At 48.8% G+C, this 15,007-nt stretch overlaps 1 protein-coding gene across 1 annotated transcript in view; it reads right to left on the bottom strand.

The window, feature by feature from the left end:
* The window catches only part of DNAH10 (dynein axonemal heavy chain 10), a 952,322-nt gene that overhangs the window by 199,387 nt on the left and 737,928 nt on the right, over window positions 1-15,007 (bottom strand). Inside the window, 2 exon segments of the mRNA XM_029571350.1 lie at window positions 7,200-7,417; window positions 8,198-8,334. Coding sequence (XP_029427210.1) covers window positions 7,200-7,417; window positions 8,198-8,334 — 355 coding nt within the window.

The following is a 15,007-nucleotide window of genomic DNA, read 5'->3' as shown; positions in this document are numbered from 1 at the left end:
CAAAGTAGAACACAACCAGAGAACTAAAACTAACTATAAACCGCTAATAGAACGGGGAAAGAACACCCCTCCTGGAAACGGACTCTCCAACCGAGAGAGCTAAACAAGCGGAACAGAGAAATTCAGAACAAAGAGCGGACTCTCCATTACTTCAGCGCAGCACTGCGGGCGGGATCCTGGATTGATCCTTGGTACTACAGGAACGAAAATTATCAGGTAAGAAACTAATTTTCCTTTCCCTGTACGTACCAAGATCAGTCCAGGACACCTGGGATGTACCAGAGCTAAATTACCGAGGGTGGGAAGCAGAGAGTCCCGCTCAGAGTACCCTCTCTCCAAAACCCCTGGAATCAGTAGCCTGAACATCCAAACGATAATGTCTAATAAAGGTATGTAACGACTTCCAGGTAGCCGCCCTGCAAATCTCTTGAGGCGACACCTGAGAAGATTCTGCCCAAGACGCAGCATGAGCTCTCGTGGAGTGAGCCCTGAGACCGATCGGGATAGGCTTCCCCCGTAGAACGTACGCTGAGCCGATGGCCTCCTTAAGCCACCGGGCGATTGTCATCCTGGAGGCCGGGTCCCCTTTCTTCGGACCAGAGCACAGAACAAAGAGATGATCGGACACCCGGAAAGGGTTAGTGACTTCCAGGTAATGGAGGAGGACTCTCCGCACATCTAACTTCCGTAATTCCTTCCATTTCGGGTCCGAGTATTCCCCACCCGCGAATGCGGGGAGCTCTATTGACTGGTTCAAATGAAACGGTGAAACCACTTTTGGCAAAAAAGACGGAACGGTCCGAAGGGAAACTCCTGAATCTGAAATCCGCAAGAACGGCTCCCTACAAGACAAAGCCTGCAACTCCGAGACTCTCCGAGCCGAGGTAATCGCAAACAGAAAAACGGTCTTCAAAGTGAGATCCTTAAGAGTAGACCACTTCAAGGGTTCGAACGGAGCTGCACACAAAGTGGAAAGGACCCAATTAAGATTCCAAGAGGGACACGGATGACGTAGCGGCGGGCGAAGATGCTTAGCCCCCCGAAGAAAACGAGAGACATCCGGATGCAGGGCCAGAGAGGAACCGCGAACCTTACCCCGCAAACAACCAATTGCTGCCACCTGTACGCGAAGAGTACTACACGAAAGACCTTTGGCAAGACCGGCCTGAAGAAAAGCCAGGACATTGGAGACGGAGGTGGAGATGGAATCCAGCCCTCGGCGTACACACCAATCCTCAAAGATTACCCAGACACGGACATAAGCCAAGGACGTAGACTGCTTTCTGGACCGCAGCAACGTGGTCACCACCGCATCTGAATAGCCTTTTCTCTTCAGGCGCTGCCTCTCAAAAGCCATGCCGCGAGACAAAAGTGATCCGCATCCTCCAAACAAACGGGGCCCTGACGGAGGAGCTCCGCAAACCCCTGGAGACGAAGGGGAGCATCCACCGAGAGCCGAACGAGATCCTCAAACCACGGGCGCCGTGGCCACTCCGGTGCTACCATGATCACGTTGGATGGGTGCAGTTCTATGCGCCTTAGGATCTTGCCTATCATTGGCCACGGAGGAAACACGTACAGTAACACGTTCGTCGGTCAAGGAAGAACTAACGCGTCGACGCCCTCGGCTCCTCGCTCCCGACGTCAACTGTAAAACCGAGGAGCCTTCGCGTTGTGCCACGTGGCCATCAGGTCCATGTGGGGCAGCCCCCACCTTTCGCAAATGAGGCGAAACGCATCGTCCGCCAACTCCCATTCCCCGGGGTCTAGGTGGTGTCGACTGAGGAAGTCCGCCTGAACATTGTCGACCCCGGCAATGTGGGACGCTGCGATGGAGCTGAGATGGCGCTCTGCCCAGCTCATCAGAAGCTGCGCCTCCTCCGCCACGAGTGGACTCCTTGTCCCTCCTTGGCGATTGATGTACGACACCATTGTTGCATTGTCCGACAACACGCGGACCGCCTTCCCCCGGACCAATGGGAGGAAGGCCTGCAGAGCCAGGTGTACCGCTCTGGTTTCCAGACAGTTGACGGACCACTGCGACGGGACGGAGGACCACCGGCCCTGTACCGACTTGTCTAGGCAGACCGCTCCCCAACCGGAGAGGCTGGCATCCGTCGTCACCACTGTCCAGTCGGGAACTAGCAGGGATACTCCGCAAGTGAGATGGTCCGAATCGAGCCACCAGTGAAGACTGTCCCTCGCCTGGGCCGTGAGCGGAAGCGGTAGGTGAAACTCTTCCGACACTGGCTTCCATCGGGAAAGCAACGCAGATTGTAATGGTCGTAGATGAGCAAAAGCCCAAGGAACCAACGCCAGTGTGGACGCCATAGACCCCAGAACCGTCAGATAATCGCAAACCAGCGGCAGCTGAAGACTCAATAATCGACGCACTTGAGACTGAAGCTTGTGTGCACGATCCGTGGAAAGAAATACCTTGCCCTGTTTTGTGTCGAATAGGGCTCCCAGGTATTCCAAAGACTGGGTAGGGACTAGCTGACTCTTGTTGAGATTGACGACCCAACCTAAGGTCTGTAACAGGTGGAGGACTCTGGCCACCGCCTGACGGCAACGACCCTCGGACTTGGCCCAAATCAGCCAATCATCCAAGTAGGGGTGTACCAAGAACCCCTCTCGTCGAAGTTGTGCCGCCACCACTACCATCACCTTCGTAAACGTGCGAGGAGCCGTGGCGAGTCCGAAGGGGAGGGCCCGGAATTGGTAGTGCCTGCCCAAGGTGCAAATTCTGAGGAACCGCTGGAAAAAGGGCTGGATGCCGACATGGAGGTACGCCTCTGTGAGATCCAAGGAGGCCAGGAATTCGCCTGGATGTACCGAGGCAATCACTGACCGAATCGTTTCCATCTTGAAGTGTGGAACGCACAGGCATTTGTTTACCCCTTTGAGATCCAAAATTGGCCGGGACGTGCCGTCCTTCTTTGGCACGATGAAGTAAATGGAATAACGACCTGTGCCTTGCTGATTGGGAGGTACGGGGAAGATTGCTCCTAAGTCTTCTAGGCGCCGGAGGGTGCTTTGCACTGCCGCCGTTTTCCTTGGGCACTTGCAGGGCGACATCAGGAATTTGTCTGCTGGAGTCCGTGCAAAATCTAACGCGTAACCGTGCCTTATGACGTTGAGGACCCACTGGTCGGACGTTATTTTGGCCCATTCCTCGAAAAACAAGGTCAACCTCGCCCCTACGTTTGGAACGAAGGCCTGAGGTTTCCGTAAGGAATGGGCCAGCCGTATCTCATTGAGAGACCTTGGACCCCGTGCCGGACGGGGGTTCCTCCTTGTCTGCCGTAACGCTTCCCCCGAAAGGACTGCGGCCACGAGGAGGCCCGGGAAGAATTCGAGCGATAAGAAGGACCAGAGGACCTCTGGGGACGAGACCTCTTGTTACCTCGGAAACGGAACCTAGCAGAATAGGAGGACCTGGTTCTGGAACTGTCTTCAGGGAGCTTAAAAGCCCTGTTCTCTCCAAGGGAAAGCATCAAATCATCCAACTCTTTACCGAATAACAACTTTCCCTTGAAGGGCAGCGCTCCAAGGTGAGCCTTGGAGGATCCATCCGATGCCCAGTTGCGAAGCCAAAGCAAGCGGTGCGCCGAGACAGCAGAGACCATGGATCTAGCCGAAGTATGCAGTAGATCGTAGAGAGCATCCGTACTATAAGCAATGGCAGCCTCTAGTCGATCTGCCTGCGTGGCCTCTTCAACAGAGAGACCTGCATTCGCCTGTAGAACTTGGGCCCAGCGCAAACTAGCCCGCATGGCATAGTTACTACAGATGGCAGCCCGGACCCCCAACGCTGAAACTTCGAAGATCTTCTTGAGCTGCACCTCCAGCTTCCTGTCCTGTATGTCTCTAAGGGCCGTGGCCCCTGTGACCAGGATCGTTGATCACTTCGTTACCGCCGACACCGCCGAATCCACCTTCGGAAGCCGTAGAAGTTCCAGTGCGTCCTCTGGCAGTGGGTATAGCTTATCCATTGCCTTGGTCACCTTCAGCCCCAGCTCAGGAGTATCCCATTCTCGAAACAAGATGTCCGACGCCGAGAAATGGAATGGGAAGGCCACCGCTGGACCAGTGAGCCCCAGGAGGACTGGGTCCATGTTCGCTCCAGGACGCGAAACTGTCGGTGGAGCTTCTACCCCTAGCTCGTTGAGGATAGCCGGGATAAGCGGGGACAGTTCGTCTCTGCGGAAAAGCCGTACCACCTTAGGGTCATCCCCATCACCGGCTTGCGATGGTTTGCCCGGAGCAGTCTGGGCAGAACTGTCCCCTGACGCTCCATCGGCCCCCCCAGGGGCTCGCCGGGCGGATCCACCTCATCCTGATAGACTGATAGATAGTTGAGGACAGGATGAAGTGGACTCAGATTCCGTATCCTGCGGAACACCTCTTGGTAGCCGCTTTCCTGTTGCTGGAGCCGGGGAGAACTCCGGGCCCTCCCGGGATTTCTTCTTCCGTGGACCATCCCTTTTAGTGTGGCTATGCTTTTCCTTGCACCTGCGGCCTTTGTATTTTAAAACCTTGCGCAGGAGGAGCACAAAATCGGCAGAAAACGACGACCCCGAATCCGAGGAGTCCCCTTCCTCGCTAGCCTCATCCGGGGACTCAGCCCCCCCCCCGGGGCGACCCCCCCCCGAAGGTCTTTGTTGCGGCGACAACGCGGGAGGCACGCCGGAATCCCCTGCAGGTTCCCACGCGATTTCGCGGGCTGACCCCAAGATGGCCGCCGCTCCCGCGCTGAGCGGGAAGGGGGTCAGCCGGCATGACAGGAGCGGCAAGATTGCGCGACGGCGATCGTTCCGACCGGGATCAGCCCCCCCTGCCTGTCCCGGACGGACCCTCCCCGCCCGGGACGCAGGCGGAGCAAATCCCTTCACGAGAGAGCTGCGCGCGTGCCGAGCCGCAAGCGCGGCAAACCGTTCCCCTCGGCATCCTCGCGGTCGCGGCGGAACGGATGGACAAAATAAAAGCAAAATTCCACTCTAACTGCCGAAAGGACTCCCCTCCCCTCGCCGAGCGACTCCCTCCCCGGCGAAGAAACGGAGAGCCGGCACACGAAAAAAAAAAAAAAAAAAGTAAAGCAGGGTCCTGGGGCTCCTGCTTCTGTTGGGGGTGAGTGAACCAGGCTCCCCGGTGTCACCCCCGATGCTGCTGCCTTTGGTAGGCCGGGTCCTCGACCCTCAGCAGCAGCCTCAACCTGGGGGGGATGGTCCCCTCAGAACCTTCCCACCCCCCTGGGAGGCAGGACGGACAGCTTCTTTTCTTTTTCCTACTCTCATCTTAAATTAGTATAATAAATTTTCTCTTTTTTTTTAACCAAAACCAATAAACCAATAATGACCCTGACTAACTATCTATCAGTCCTCAGGGCACCCAGAGGCTGTGACTGCACCTGCACCACCTACTGGAGACAGAGTAAGACTGAGGGGCTGTGTGAGGCACGTCGCTATATGTAGCCAAGTCCGACAGATCTTGCTCTGTCTCTATCTACTGGTGCGGAGTCACAACCCAGGTGTCCTGGACTGATCCTGGTACGTACAGGGAAGGGGATTTTTGACCCTTCGTCAAGAGGTACTTGACTTGGGTTTTTCCTATATGCTTAAATTTCCTTGTAAATGTGTCCTAAAGAGAGGGGGAAAAATCTATATATTTTTTGCTTCTGAGCAATTAAGGACTTTTATAGATTTAAGGAAACCAGCTACATCTACGCCCTCTAGTACATGGAAAAGGAAAATGTTTTGTTGTTTGCGTACTAAGTTTTTTTCCTGTTTAATTAATTTAATCCTGTATTTCTTTCTTTAAATTGTGGGGAGTTCAATTTAGAAATTATTGGTTTATGGGAAAATATTTAAGTAGATTAAGCTTATTAGGCTGTTTCTTTGTTTAATTTGTGGATTGTTTAAACTCAGCTATTGCGAATTTGCAAAAATGTTTAGTTTTTGTAATAGAAAAATGATAAATAAAGAATTAAAAAAAAAAAAACTGTGGGAGAGCTGGCGCTCCGAGGCGAGCACCCGCTCTCCTGACGCGCGCCCAGGCACCTTTCCTGGGCATGAGATACAGTATTTAATTAGTGCTGGCGCTAATAAGGAGGCTGTCGGCGGGTCTGACAATTGATGCTTAATTTTACCGACAGTGGATGTTGAACCCGCTGACAGCCATGGGTTCGTAAAACGGATGCTGGCAAAATTGAGCATCCGTTTTCCAACCCGCGGGCCACCGGCAGTTTTTTGGTTTTTTTTTAAGAAGTTTTGCTTTTTTTAATTTTTGGGGCCTACGACTTAATATCGCTATGATATTAAGTCAGAGGGTGTACAGAAAAGCAGTTTTTTCTGCTTTTCTGTACACTTGCCCGGTGCCGTCTGAAATTAATGCCAGCCTTTGGGCAGGCGTTAATTTCTGAGAGTAAAATGTGCGGCTTGGCTGCACATTTTTACGAGCGGGACTAATAGGCATCAACATGCATTTGCATGTGATAAGCGCTATTAGTTTCGGGGGGGTTGGCCGCGCGTTTTCCACACGCTATTACTACCCCTTATGGTATAAGGGGTAATACCAGCGCATCAAAAATGCGTGGCCAAACGGGGTTTAAATGGTGCGCTCGGCTAAGCGCACCATTCTGTATCGGCCTGTATGAAAGTAAACATCAAAGCAGCTCTAGGATCCGATGTGCTGAATTGTGGGGTCAGGACTGATAATAACACAGAGGGAGGGGGACCAATTCCTGTCTCAGGCAGTGTTAGATTTCTGATAAGCAGCATAGGAATAAGCAAAGCATGAATGATCAGAACATTGCACACTTAAGGAGAAAATGACAACTTGGGTCAAGAAACCTGATAAGGAATATATGCTTTGCTTCATATAATACTGTATTAATTGTTGTAATTGTTCTTCTTGCCTGATTATTGAAGAAGTAATTCCCTTTGTCTTGTTATTCCTATAAACTAATAAAAAAATACACTATTACAGGTGTGGTGTAGTGTGGTGCAGTGCAGTGCGTGTTTGCGTGTGTGTTATTAAGGTAAAACTTGTCAGTTACTGGTGCTAGCCCTGCTAGTCACAAACATAAGACAAGTGATTCTAGCATCTTGGTCTGAACCTGGAACACTCAATCATCTATCCTCACAATTTTCATTATAATTACATTTTATACATAAAATGATATGTTCAACTCAGTTTACCTAATATTTTCAGATCCCAAACCAGAGATCAGTTTATCAGCAGCAATCAGTCTCCTCTCCATGATTTCTGCTTCCTCCTGAAGCTGTTGTTTCTCTCTCATAGCAGCCTCATACTTCGCCCCCAGAGCTGCAAGTTCCCTCTGAATGGCCAAGAGCTCTTCCTGAATTTTTTCCAGCTCACGTTTACTTAAAAAATAATTTCGTTCAAGCTTTGCCACCTGGGTTAAAAACATAATCCTATGTTATTAATGCATCACAATTCTAGTTCTGAGAGCATGAGTTTATCACACAATACTTTCCAATACAAGTTAACTGAATTTTTTTCCATTGCATGTATAGTACTAACACTTTACAATTGCCTGAGTACAATTTTTTAGCTACTTTCTTCCCATCCAAGCTACAGATATGGCCAGTAGAAGTACTGCAGTGTTTCACTGTCTACACCTTTACCAGCCCTGGCTGCAGGAAAAAGGGCAGTTAAAACAATACATGATAATTTTGTATAATCATTATTTATAAAGACGACAATTTTCCACAGGAAAAGAGCATAAAATTACATGCATTGTTAGTCGGGAAAAAGTGCCCAAAGAAAAAGCAGGTTCAAATCTCTGCAGGTATGTTTCCCCTAGGGAACACCTGACTAGGTGTTTCTATGGAGGCCCCTGCACAAGTTTAGCCAGGGAAAGAAGAGTGGTTTACAGCCAGGCCAATTCCCCTGGGTAAATGGCTTTTAACATCGCCTTCTTCATGCAGAATGGTCTGGCTGCTAGAAAAAAATATGTGACCAACAAATTGCAATAATAAAGGAACAACAAAATAATGCATTAAATAATCTGCATCTGAATAGATGACTCTGGCAAGAGAAAAGAAATGAGACAACCAAGGTGAGAAGAGAGACAGAATACTAAAGGGTATATATGGCAATAACAAATGTGTCCTTTGTCAAAAGCATAACTAGCGACTTGCCAGAGTATTTGGTTTTCATTATGATTCCATACCTTTTCTCTTTTGGGTTTTATTTCTTTTGCCACATCACAGTAGCCCATTACAGCTTCGACAAATTTTAGCATCCCTAAACCTGCTCTACTAATGGCTTCCATTTCTTCAAAGGAAGTATTCAGCGACTTTAAGGAAGCTACATGTTGAACAGAAGAGAAATACTGAGTTACTTGCAAGTTTGCTTCTTTTAGACCACAAACAATATGATGGCTCATCCCGAGGTTTGTTTTCTTTTTAAAATCTGAACGAAAAAACATACTATGGCATATGCAAACATTGTTTCTAAATAAAAATTGGTTCTTTCTTACCTCCAGTTCTAAAACTATTCCACCCTTCCAATTTGACAATTCCATCATCCAACTTGAAGACAATGTTAAAGATTTAGGCATCTGGGTGGACAATGATCTAAATTATAAAAAACACATCTCCACAAGAACAAAAGAAGGATTCCACAAACTTCAGGTAATCAAACACCTAAAACCACTACTCCACCCCCATGATTTCAAAACAGTCCTTCAAGCCGTAATATTCTCCTGTTTGGACTACTGCAATTCTCTTCTGATTGGCCTACCCAAGTCATCCCTAAGACCTTTACAACTTCTTCAGAATGCCGCTGCCAGAGTCTTGACGGGAAAAGAAAATCTGAACACATCACTCCTGTCCTCAACCAACTACAATGGCTCACAATTGAGAAAAGAATCGAATACAAAGTCCTTTCAATACTGCAGAAAGCAATTTACAAAACAGACTACACTGCTCTTGATGATGTCATACATATCCACCACTCCCTACGCACTACAAGAACAACTAGTAAACTACAACTAGTGATTCCATCTCTTCCTCACGCCAAACTCTCTTCCACCAGAAATAGAGCCATCTCCATCATCGGCCCAAAGTTATGGAACTCACTACCTCAGTACCTCGCTGGTCAAGAAAACCCTAAATCTTTTAAAAAAGACCTAAAATCCTGGCTTCTAAGCCAATCTCTTACTGACAGCTCAAACTCTTGATCTCATAACTATCAGTCTGCTGATTGAAATATTTATCCTACTTCCTAACTAAAGATATCTCTTATTATCTATGAACCCTGTTTTTCAGTATACCTAAATTTTGGTATATCCTGTTTTTGTTTAGACTAATTTTATATGTCAGTTCTCAGTCTGTTTATTGTAATCTCAAAATTTCAATGTAACAGTTTGTTATAATGTAAACTGGAGTGAAGGCAACTCTGCTATACCTCGGTATATAAAAAACGCTAAATAAATAAATAATTTTCGTTCCTGTAATACCACAGATCAGTCCAGAGAAGTGGGTTGTGTATCCCTACCAGCAGGTGGAGTCAGAGAGCAAAGAACTTTGGGCACTACCATATATAGAAGAGGGCCAAATGCCGTCCCTCAGTATTGACCTGTACCCAAGCCCATGCAAACAGAACTAAGGAACAAAGGGTAGAAACCAACTAAAACTAACTACCACTTTGCCCCATGAACACATAAACCGAACAAACTTCAAAGAACCGCTCCATCAAATTTATCTGCAAAAGAAGCATCGTGAAAAAAGAAAGAAATATAGCAAAGTCTAGCAAGACAGTCTTTCGGTAACTGAAGAAAAGGGGTGGGCCTCTGGACTGATCTATGGTATTACAGGAATGAAAATTAGCAGGTAAGAACAAATTTTCATTTCCTGAACATACCCAGATCAGTCCAGAGAAGTGGGATGTACCCAAGCCACCCTACACTGGGCGGGAACCCGAAAGACCCGCACGCAGCCACTCTCACCGAAGGACGATTCATCAGAAGCCTTAACATCCAATCGATAATGCTTAGTGAAAGGGTGAAGCGAGGACCACACAGCCGCCCTACAGATTTCCTGAGGCAACAGCAACTGACATTCTGCCCAGGAAGTAGCCTGGGCCCTAGTAGAATGAGCTCTGAGACCCAAAGGAAAGAAGGAGCAGGAGTGATATGATACAGACTTTCAGATACTTGAAAGGTTTTAATGATCCAAAGTTAACGACAAACCTTTTCCATCGGAAAAAAAATCAGCAGAACCAGGGGTCACAATTTAAAACTCCAGGGAGGAAGATTCAGAACCAATGTCAGGAAGTATTTCTTCATGGAGAGGGTGGTGGATGCCTGGAATGCCCTTCCAGAGGAAGTGGTGAAGACCAGAATTGTGAAGGACTTCAAAGGGGCGTGGGATAAACACTGTGGATCCATAAAGTCTAGAGGATGTAAATGAAGAGTGGGTGTCTCGCGGGAATGACGGCTACTACCTGGAGATAATATCCTTATTCAATAAACATACACACGGTTAATGCGACTCCAACATTGCTCTAAGCTTCAACGGTAAGAGGTAATGTGGAAAAAAGGATTTCCATTCACAAAAAAAGCGGGGAGTAGCTTGCTTGATACGGCGGTTACTACCCCAAACCAAATAAGCCTGATACTTCACTTTCAATGCATATCCAGCATAGCTCTCTGCTTCAACGGCAAGGGAGAAAGACTGATACTTCACTTGTTACGGCAGTTACTACCCCAAACCTAATAAGCCTGATACTTCACTTTCAATGCATATCCAGCATAGCTCTCTGCTTCAACGGCAGAGGAGAAGGACTGATACTTCACGCATATCTAGCATAGCTCTCTGCTTCAACGGCAGGGGAGAAATTCTGATACTTCACTTTCAACGCATATCCAGCATAGCTCTCTGCTTCAACGGCAGGGGAGAAAGCCTGTTACTTCACTTTCAATGCATATCCAGCAAAGCTCTCTGCTTCAATGGCAGGGGGAATGAAGAAAAGTGGATCTATATACAGACAACAACCTCAAGGACTGAATTACATAGTCTGGGTAAACAAATAAGAATGGGTGTAGCTTGCTTATTGCGGCGATTACTACCCCTAACTAATTAAACTAGATATTTCACTCTTATCTGTTACTCTTGGCCTAAGGGCCAAGAGTAACAGATAAGTATGAGAAAAAAAAAAGAGTGCGAAAGCTTGCTTGGCAGACTGGATGGGCCGTTTGGTCTTCTTCTGCTGTCATTTCTATGTTTCTATATGTTTCAAAGGCACTTGGCGTCCACGGGCTATGTATGACGAATAAACGACCTCTTTAATCCAACGAGAGATGAATGCTTTAGACGCTTTGTCCCCCTTCTTAGGACCACCAAACAGAATGAACAAATGATTGGAACGTTGAAAATCATTGGTAACTTCCAGGTACCTCAATAAAATGCGTCGAACGTCCAAAAGATGAAGGTCCCTGCCCTGAGAGGACTCCCGAGACTACTGAGCAAACCCCAGAAGCTCCACAGTCTGATTGACGTGAAAGGACGGTACCACCTTCAGAACGAAGGACGGAACCATGCGCAATGACACCCTATCATCGTAGATCCGAAGAAAGGGGTCACGACACGACAATGTCTGTAACTTTGAAATCCAACGCGCCGAGCAAATGGCCACTAAAAAGACTGTTTTCAACGTCAGATCCTTCAGCGAAGCTCTTTAGATAGGCTCGAAAAGAGGACCACAAAGTACCCGAAGCACTAGGTTCAAACTCCAATCAGGCACACAGAACGGACAGGAGGCCGCAAATGTTTAACACCCTTGAGAAACCGAGCAATATCCGGGTGCACAGCCAGCGAACAACCGTTAAACTTTCCAATCAAAGCACCCAGAGCCGCCACCTGAACACGAAGGGAATTAAACGCTAAACCCTTAGCGAGTCCCTGTTGTAGAAACTCCAGGACCCGAGGAATGTCCACAGCTAAGGGATCACAAGAATGCTGATGGCACCATGATTCAAACAGTTTCCAGATTCTAACATAGGCTATAGAGGTGGCTGGGCGTCTCACCTGCAGGAGTGTGGAAATGACCTGTTTGGAATAACCCTTCAAGCGTAAACGTCGCCTCTGAAAAGCCAAGCCGCGAGAGAGAAGTGATCCTCCTGATCCGAAAATATGAGACCCTGACGAAGCAAACGCGACAGATGAGCTAGCTGCAAGGGACCCTCTAGAGCCAAGTGAACCAGATCCGCGAACCATGGGTGATGCGGCCACTCTGGTGCCACCAACACCACCCTGCCTGGGTGAAGTTCTATGTGATGGAGAAGCCGACCGATGAGGAGCCAAGGTGGAAACACATAAAGTAGAATTCCGGTGGGCAAAGGGCACACCATAGTGCCGAGACCCACCGAGCCGTGTTCCCATCAACGGTTGAAGAAGTGATCTGTCTTTGCATTCGTCCGCGTTGCCATCAGATCCAACTGCGGAACACACCACCTGGCGCAAATTAGATTCCAGGCTTCGGGAGACAGCTCCCATTCTCCTGGATCGAGTTGTTGCCTGCTGAGAAAGTCCGCCTGCACTTTCTCCACTCCCGTGACATGAGAGGCAGCAATTCCCCCGAGGTGCCGTTCCGCTCAGGCGAACAGGAGTCGTGCCTCGAGCGCAACCGCGCGACTTCTTGTTCCGCCCTGCCGGTTGATGTAAACCACCATTGTCGCATTGTTGGAGAATACTCTTACCATTTTGCCCTGTATCTCGGGTAGGAAAGCTTGTAGGGCAAGCCAAACTGCTCTTGTCTCGAGTCGATTGTTAGACTAGGAGCTCTCCGTCTGTGACCAGAGACCTTGAGCGGATTTGTCTGCACACACTGCTCCCCAACCGGACAGGCTGACATCAGTGGAGATTATCAGCCAATTCAGAGGATCCAAATCCACACCCTGTTCCAGATTGTCATGCGATAGCCACCACAACAGACTGACTCTGGAGGCAGCAGCATTGGTAGGAGGAACTGTTCCGACATCGGACTCCATTGAGACAAAAGTGAACGTTGTAAAGGTCATAAGTGAGCGAACGCCCATGGGACCAGGTCCATAGTGGAAGCCATGGAACCCAGGACCTGCAGATGATGCCAGACTGTGGGACTCTTCCTCTGAAGAAGAGAATGGATCTGACCTTGTAACTTTGTCACTCGGTCCGCAGCCAGAAAAACTTTGCTGCTCAAGGTATCGAACAGTGCTCCCAAATAAATCAGTTCTTGGGTGGGTTCCAAGTGACTCTTTTGCACATTGATGACCCACCGAGTGACTGTAAAGTGACCATCACCATGCGAACGGATCTCTCACAGTCCTCCCGAGACTTCGCACGAATAAGCCAGTCATCCAGGTAAGGATGGAAAAAAATCTCCTCCTTGCGAAGGAAAGCCGCTACTACCACCATCACTTTGGTGAACATCCAAGGAGCTGTTGCGAGGCCAAATGGAAGGGCTTGAAATTGGAAGTGCTGACCCAAGACCTTGAAGCATAGAACCTGCCTGTGGCTTAGTCGGATGGGAATGTGAAGATACACCTCCATGAGATCTAGGAACTCTAGAAACTCCCCTTTTCGTACAACCACCATTACCGTCCTCAGAGTTTCCATCCAGAAACGAGGGATCCGTAGACAACGGTTCACCTTCTGCAAGTCGAGGATGGGACGAAATGTGCTCACCTTCTTGGGAATCACAAAGTAAACCGAGTAACGTCCGCATCCCAGCTGCGCTTCTGGAACTGGGACAATCGCTTGAAGCTCGTGAAGACGTTGTAGAGTTACTCAAACCACGTCTCATTTGCTGCTTGAGTTCACGCGTGATTCCACAAAAACCTCCCGAACCAGCAGCGAAAACTCTAGAGCATAGCTGTCTCTTTATCACCTCTAGAAACCAATGGTCCGAGGTAATCCTTTCCCATTCCGCATAAAAGTTGGATAATCTGCCATCGACAGCTACGACGACAGAATGGGTGCTAATGGCTTCATTGGGAGGGTTTACTGGTTCCTGTACCGAGGTGCCCAGAGTCCCTACCAGAGCGACAACCTCCTAGAAAGGACTGCTGGCCTCCCGAATTTTGCTTAGGACCAGAAGGCGTGGAATATCTGCCAGATTGAAAACGGTGAGAATCCCGAAAGCGAGACCAAGGGGGAAAAACCTTCTTAGAAGATCTCCTATCTTCTGGTAACTTATTGCCCTTGGATTCCCCGAGCAGCTTAACCAGCTGATCAAGATATCCCCAAACAGAAGCTTGCCCTTAAAGGGTAGATTACAAAGTTGGGACTTTGAGGACAAATCCGCCGCCCAGTTCCTCAGCCACAGGAGTTGCCGTGCCGCTACCATGGATACCATACTCCAAGCCAAGATCCGCACCCGATTGTAAAGCGCATAAGCAACATATGCGACGCCCACTTCCAACCGGGCGGACTGCAATGTACCAGCCCCACCTGACCCGGAACTGGAAGCAGTCTCCTGAACCCAGCAGAGGCACGCCCTCTGCATAAGGCTAGCACAAACTGCTGCTCGAAGGCCCAAAGCAGCAACTTCGAAAACACGCTTTAACTGGATGTCCAGTTTGCGGTCCTGCATATCCTTTTAAAGCGGCAGCTCCAGCTACCGGGATAGTGGTTTACTTAGTGACCGCCAAAACAGCTGCGTCCACTTTCGGAATCTTCAGATCTAAAACATCAGACGACAGAGGATAAAGCTTTGCCATAGCCCTGCCCTTCAGCCCAGAATCTGGAGCATCCCACTCACGGGTTACCAGTTTGCGGACCTTCTTAGGCAACGAAAGGAAGATGTGGGACCTCGAATTCCATCAAGGACTGGATTAACACCTTCATTATCGGATTCTTCCTGAGAAACCTTCAGGCCCAAAACATCCAAAACCTGAGGAATAAGGGGCCGCAGTTCTTCCCGTTTAAAAAGGAAAACCACGCTGGGATCCTCTCCCTCAGCAGGTGGGATATCATTACCATCCAGATCGTCCGTATCA

This window comes from Rhinatrema bivittatum, chromosome 11 (assembly GCF_901001135.1).
Source record: "Rhinatrema bivittatum chromosome 11, aRhiBiv1.1, whole genome shotgun sequence".
Lineage (NCBI taxonomy): Eukaryota > Metazoa > Chordata > Amphibia > Gymnophiona > Rhinatrematidae > Rhinatrema > Rhinatrema bivittatum.
Note: the sequence above shows the minus strand (reverse complement) of the source record. Positions and strands in the feature narration are given on the sequence as shown.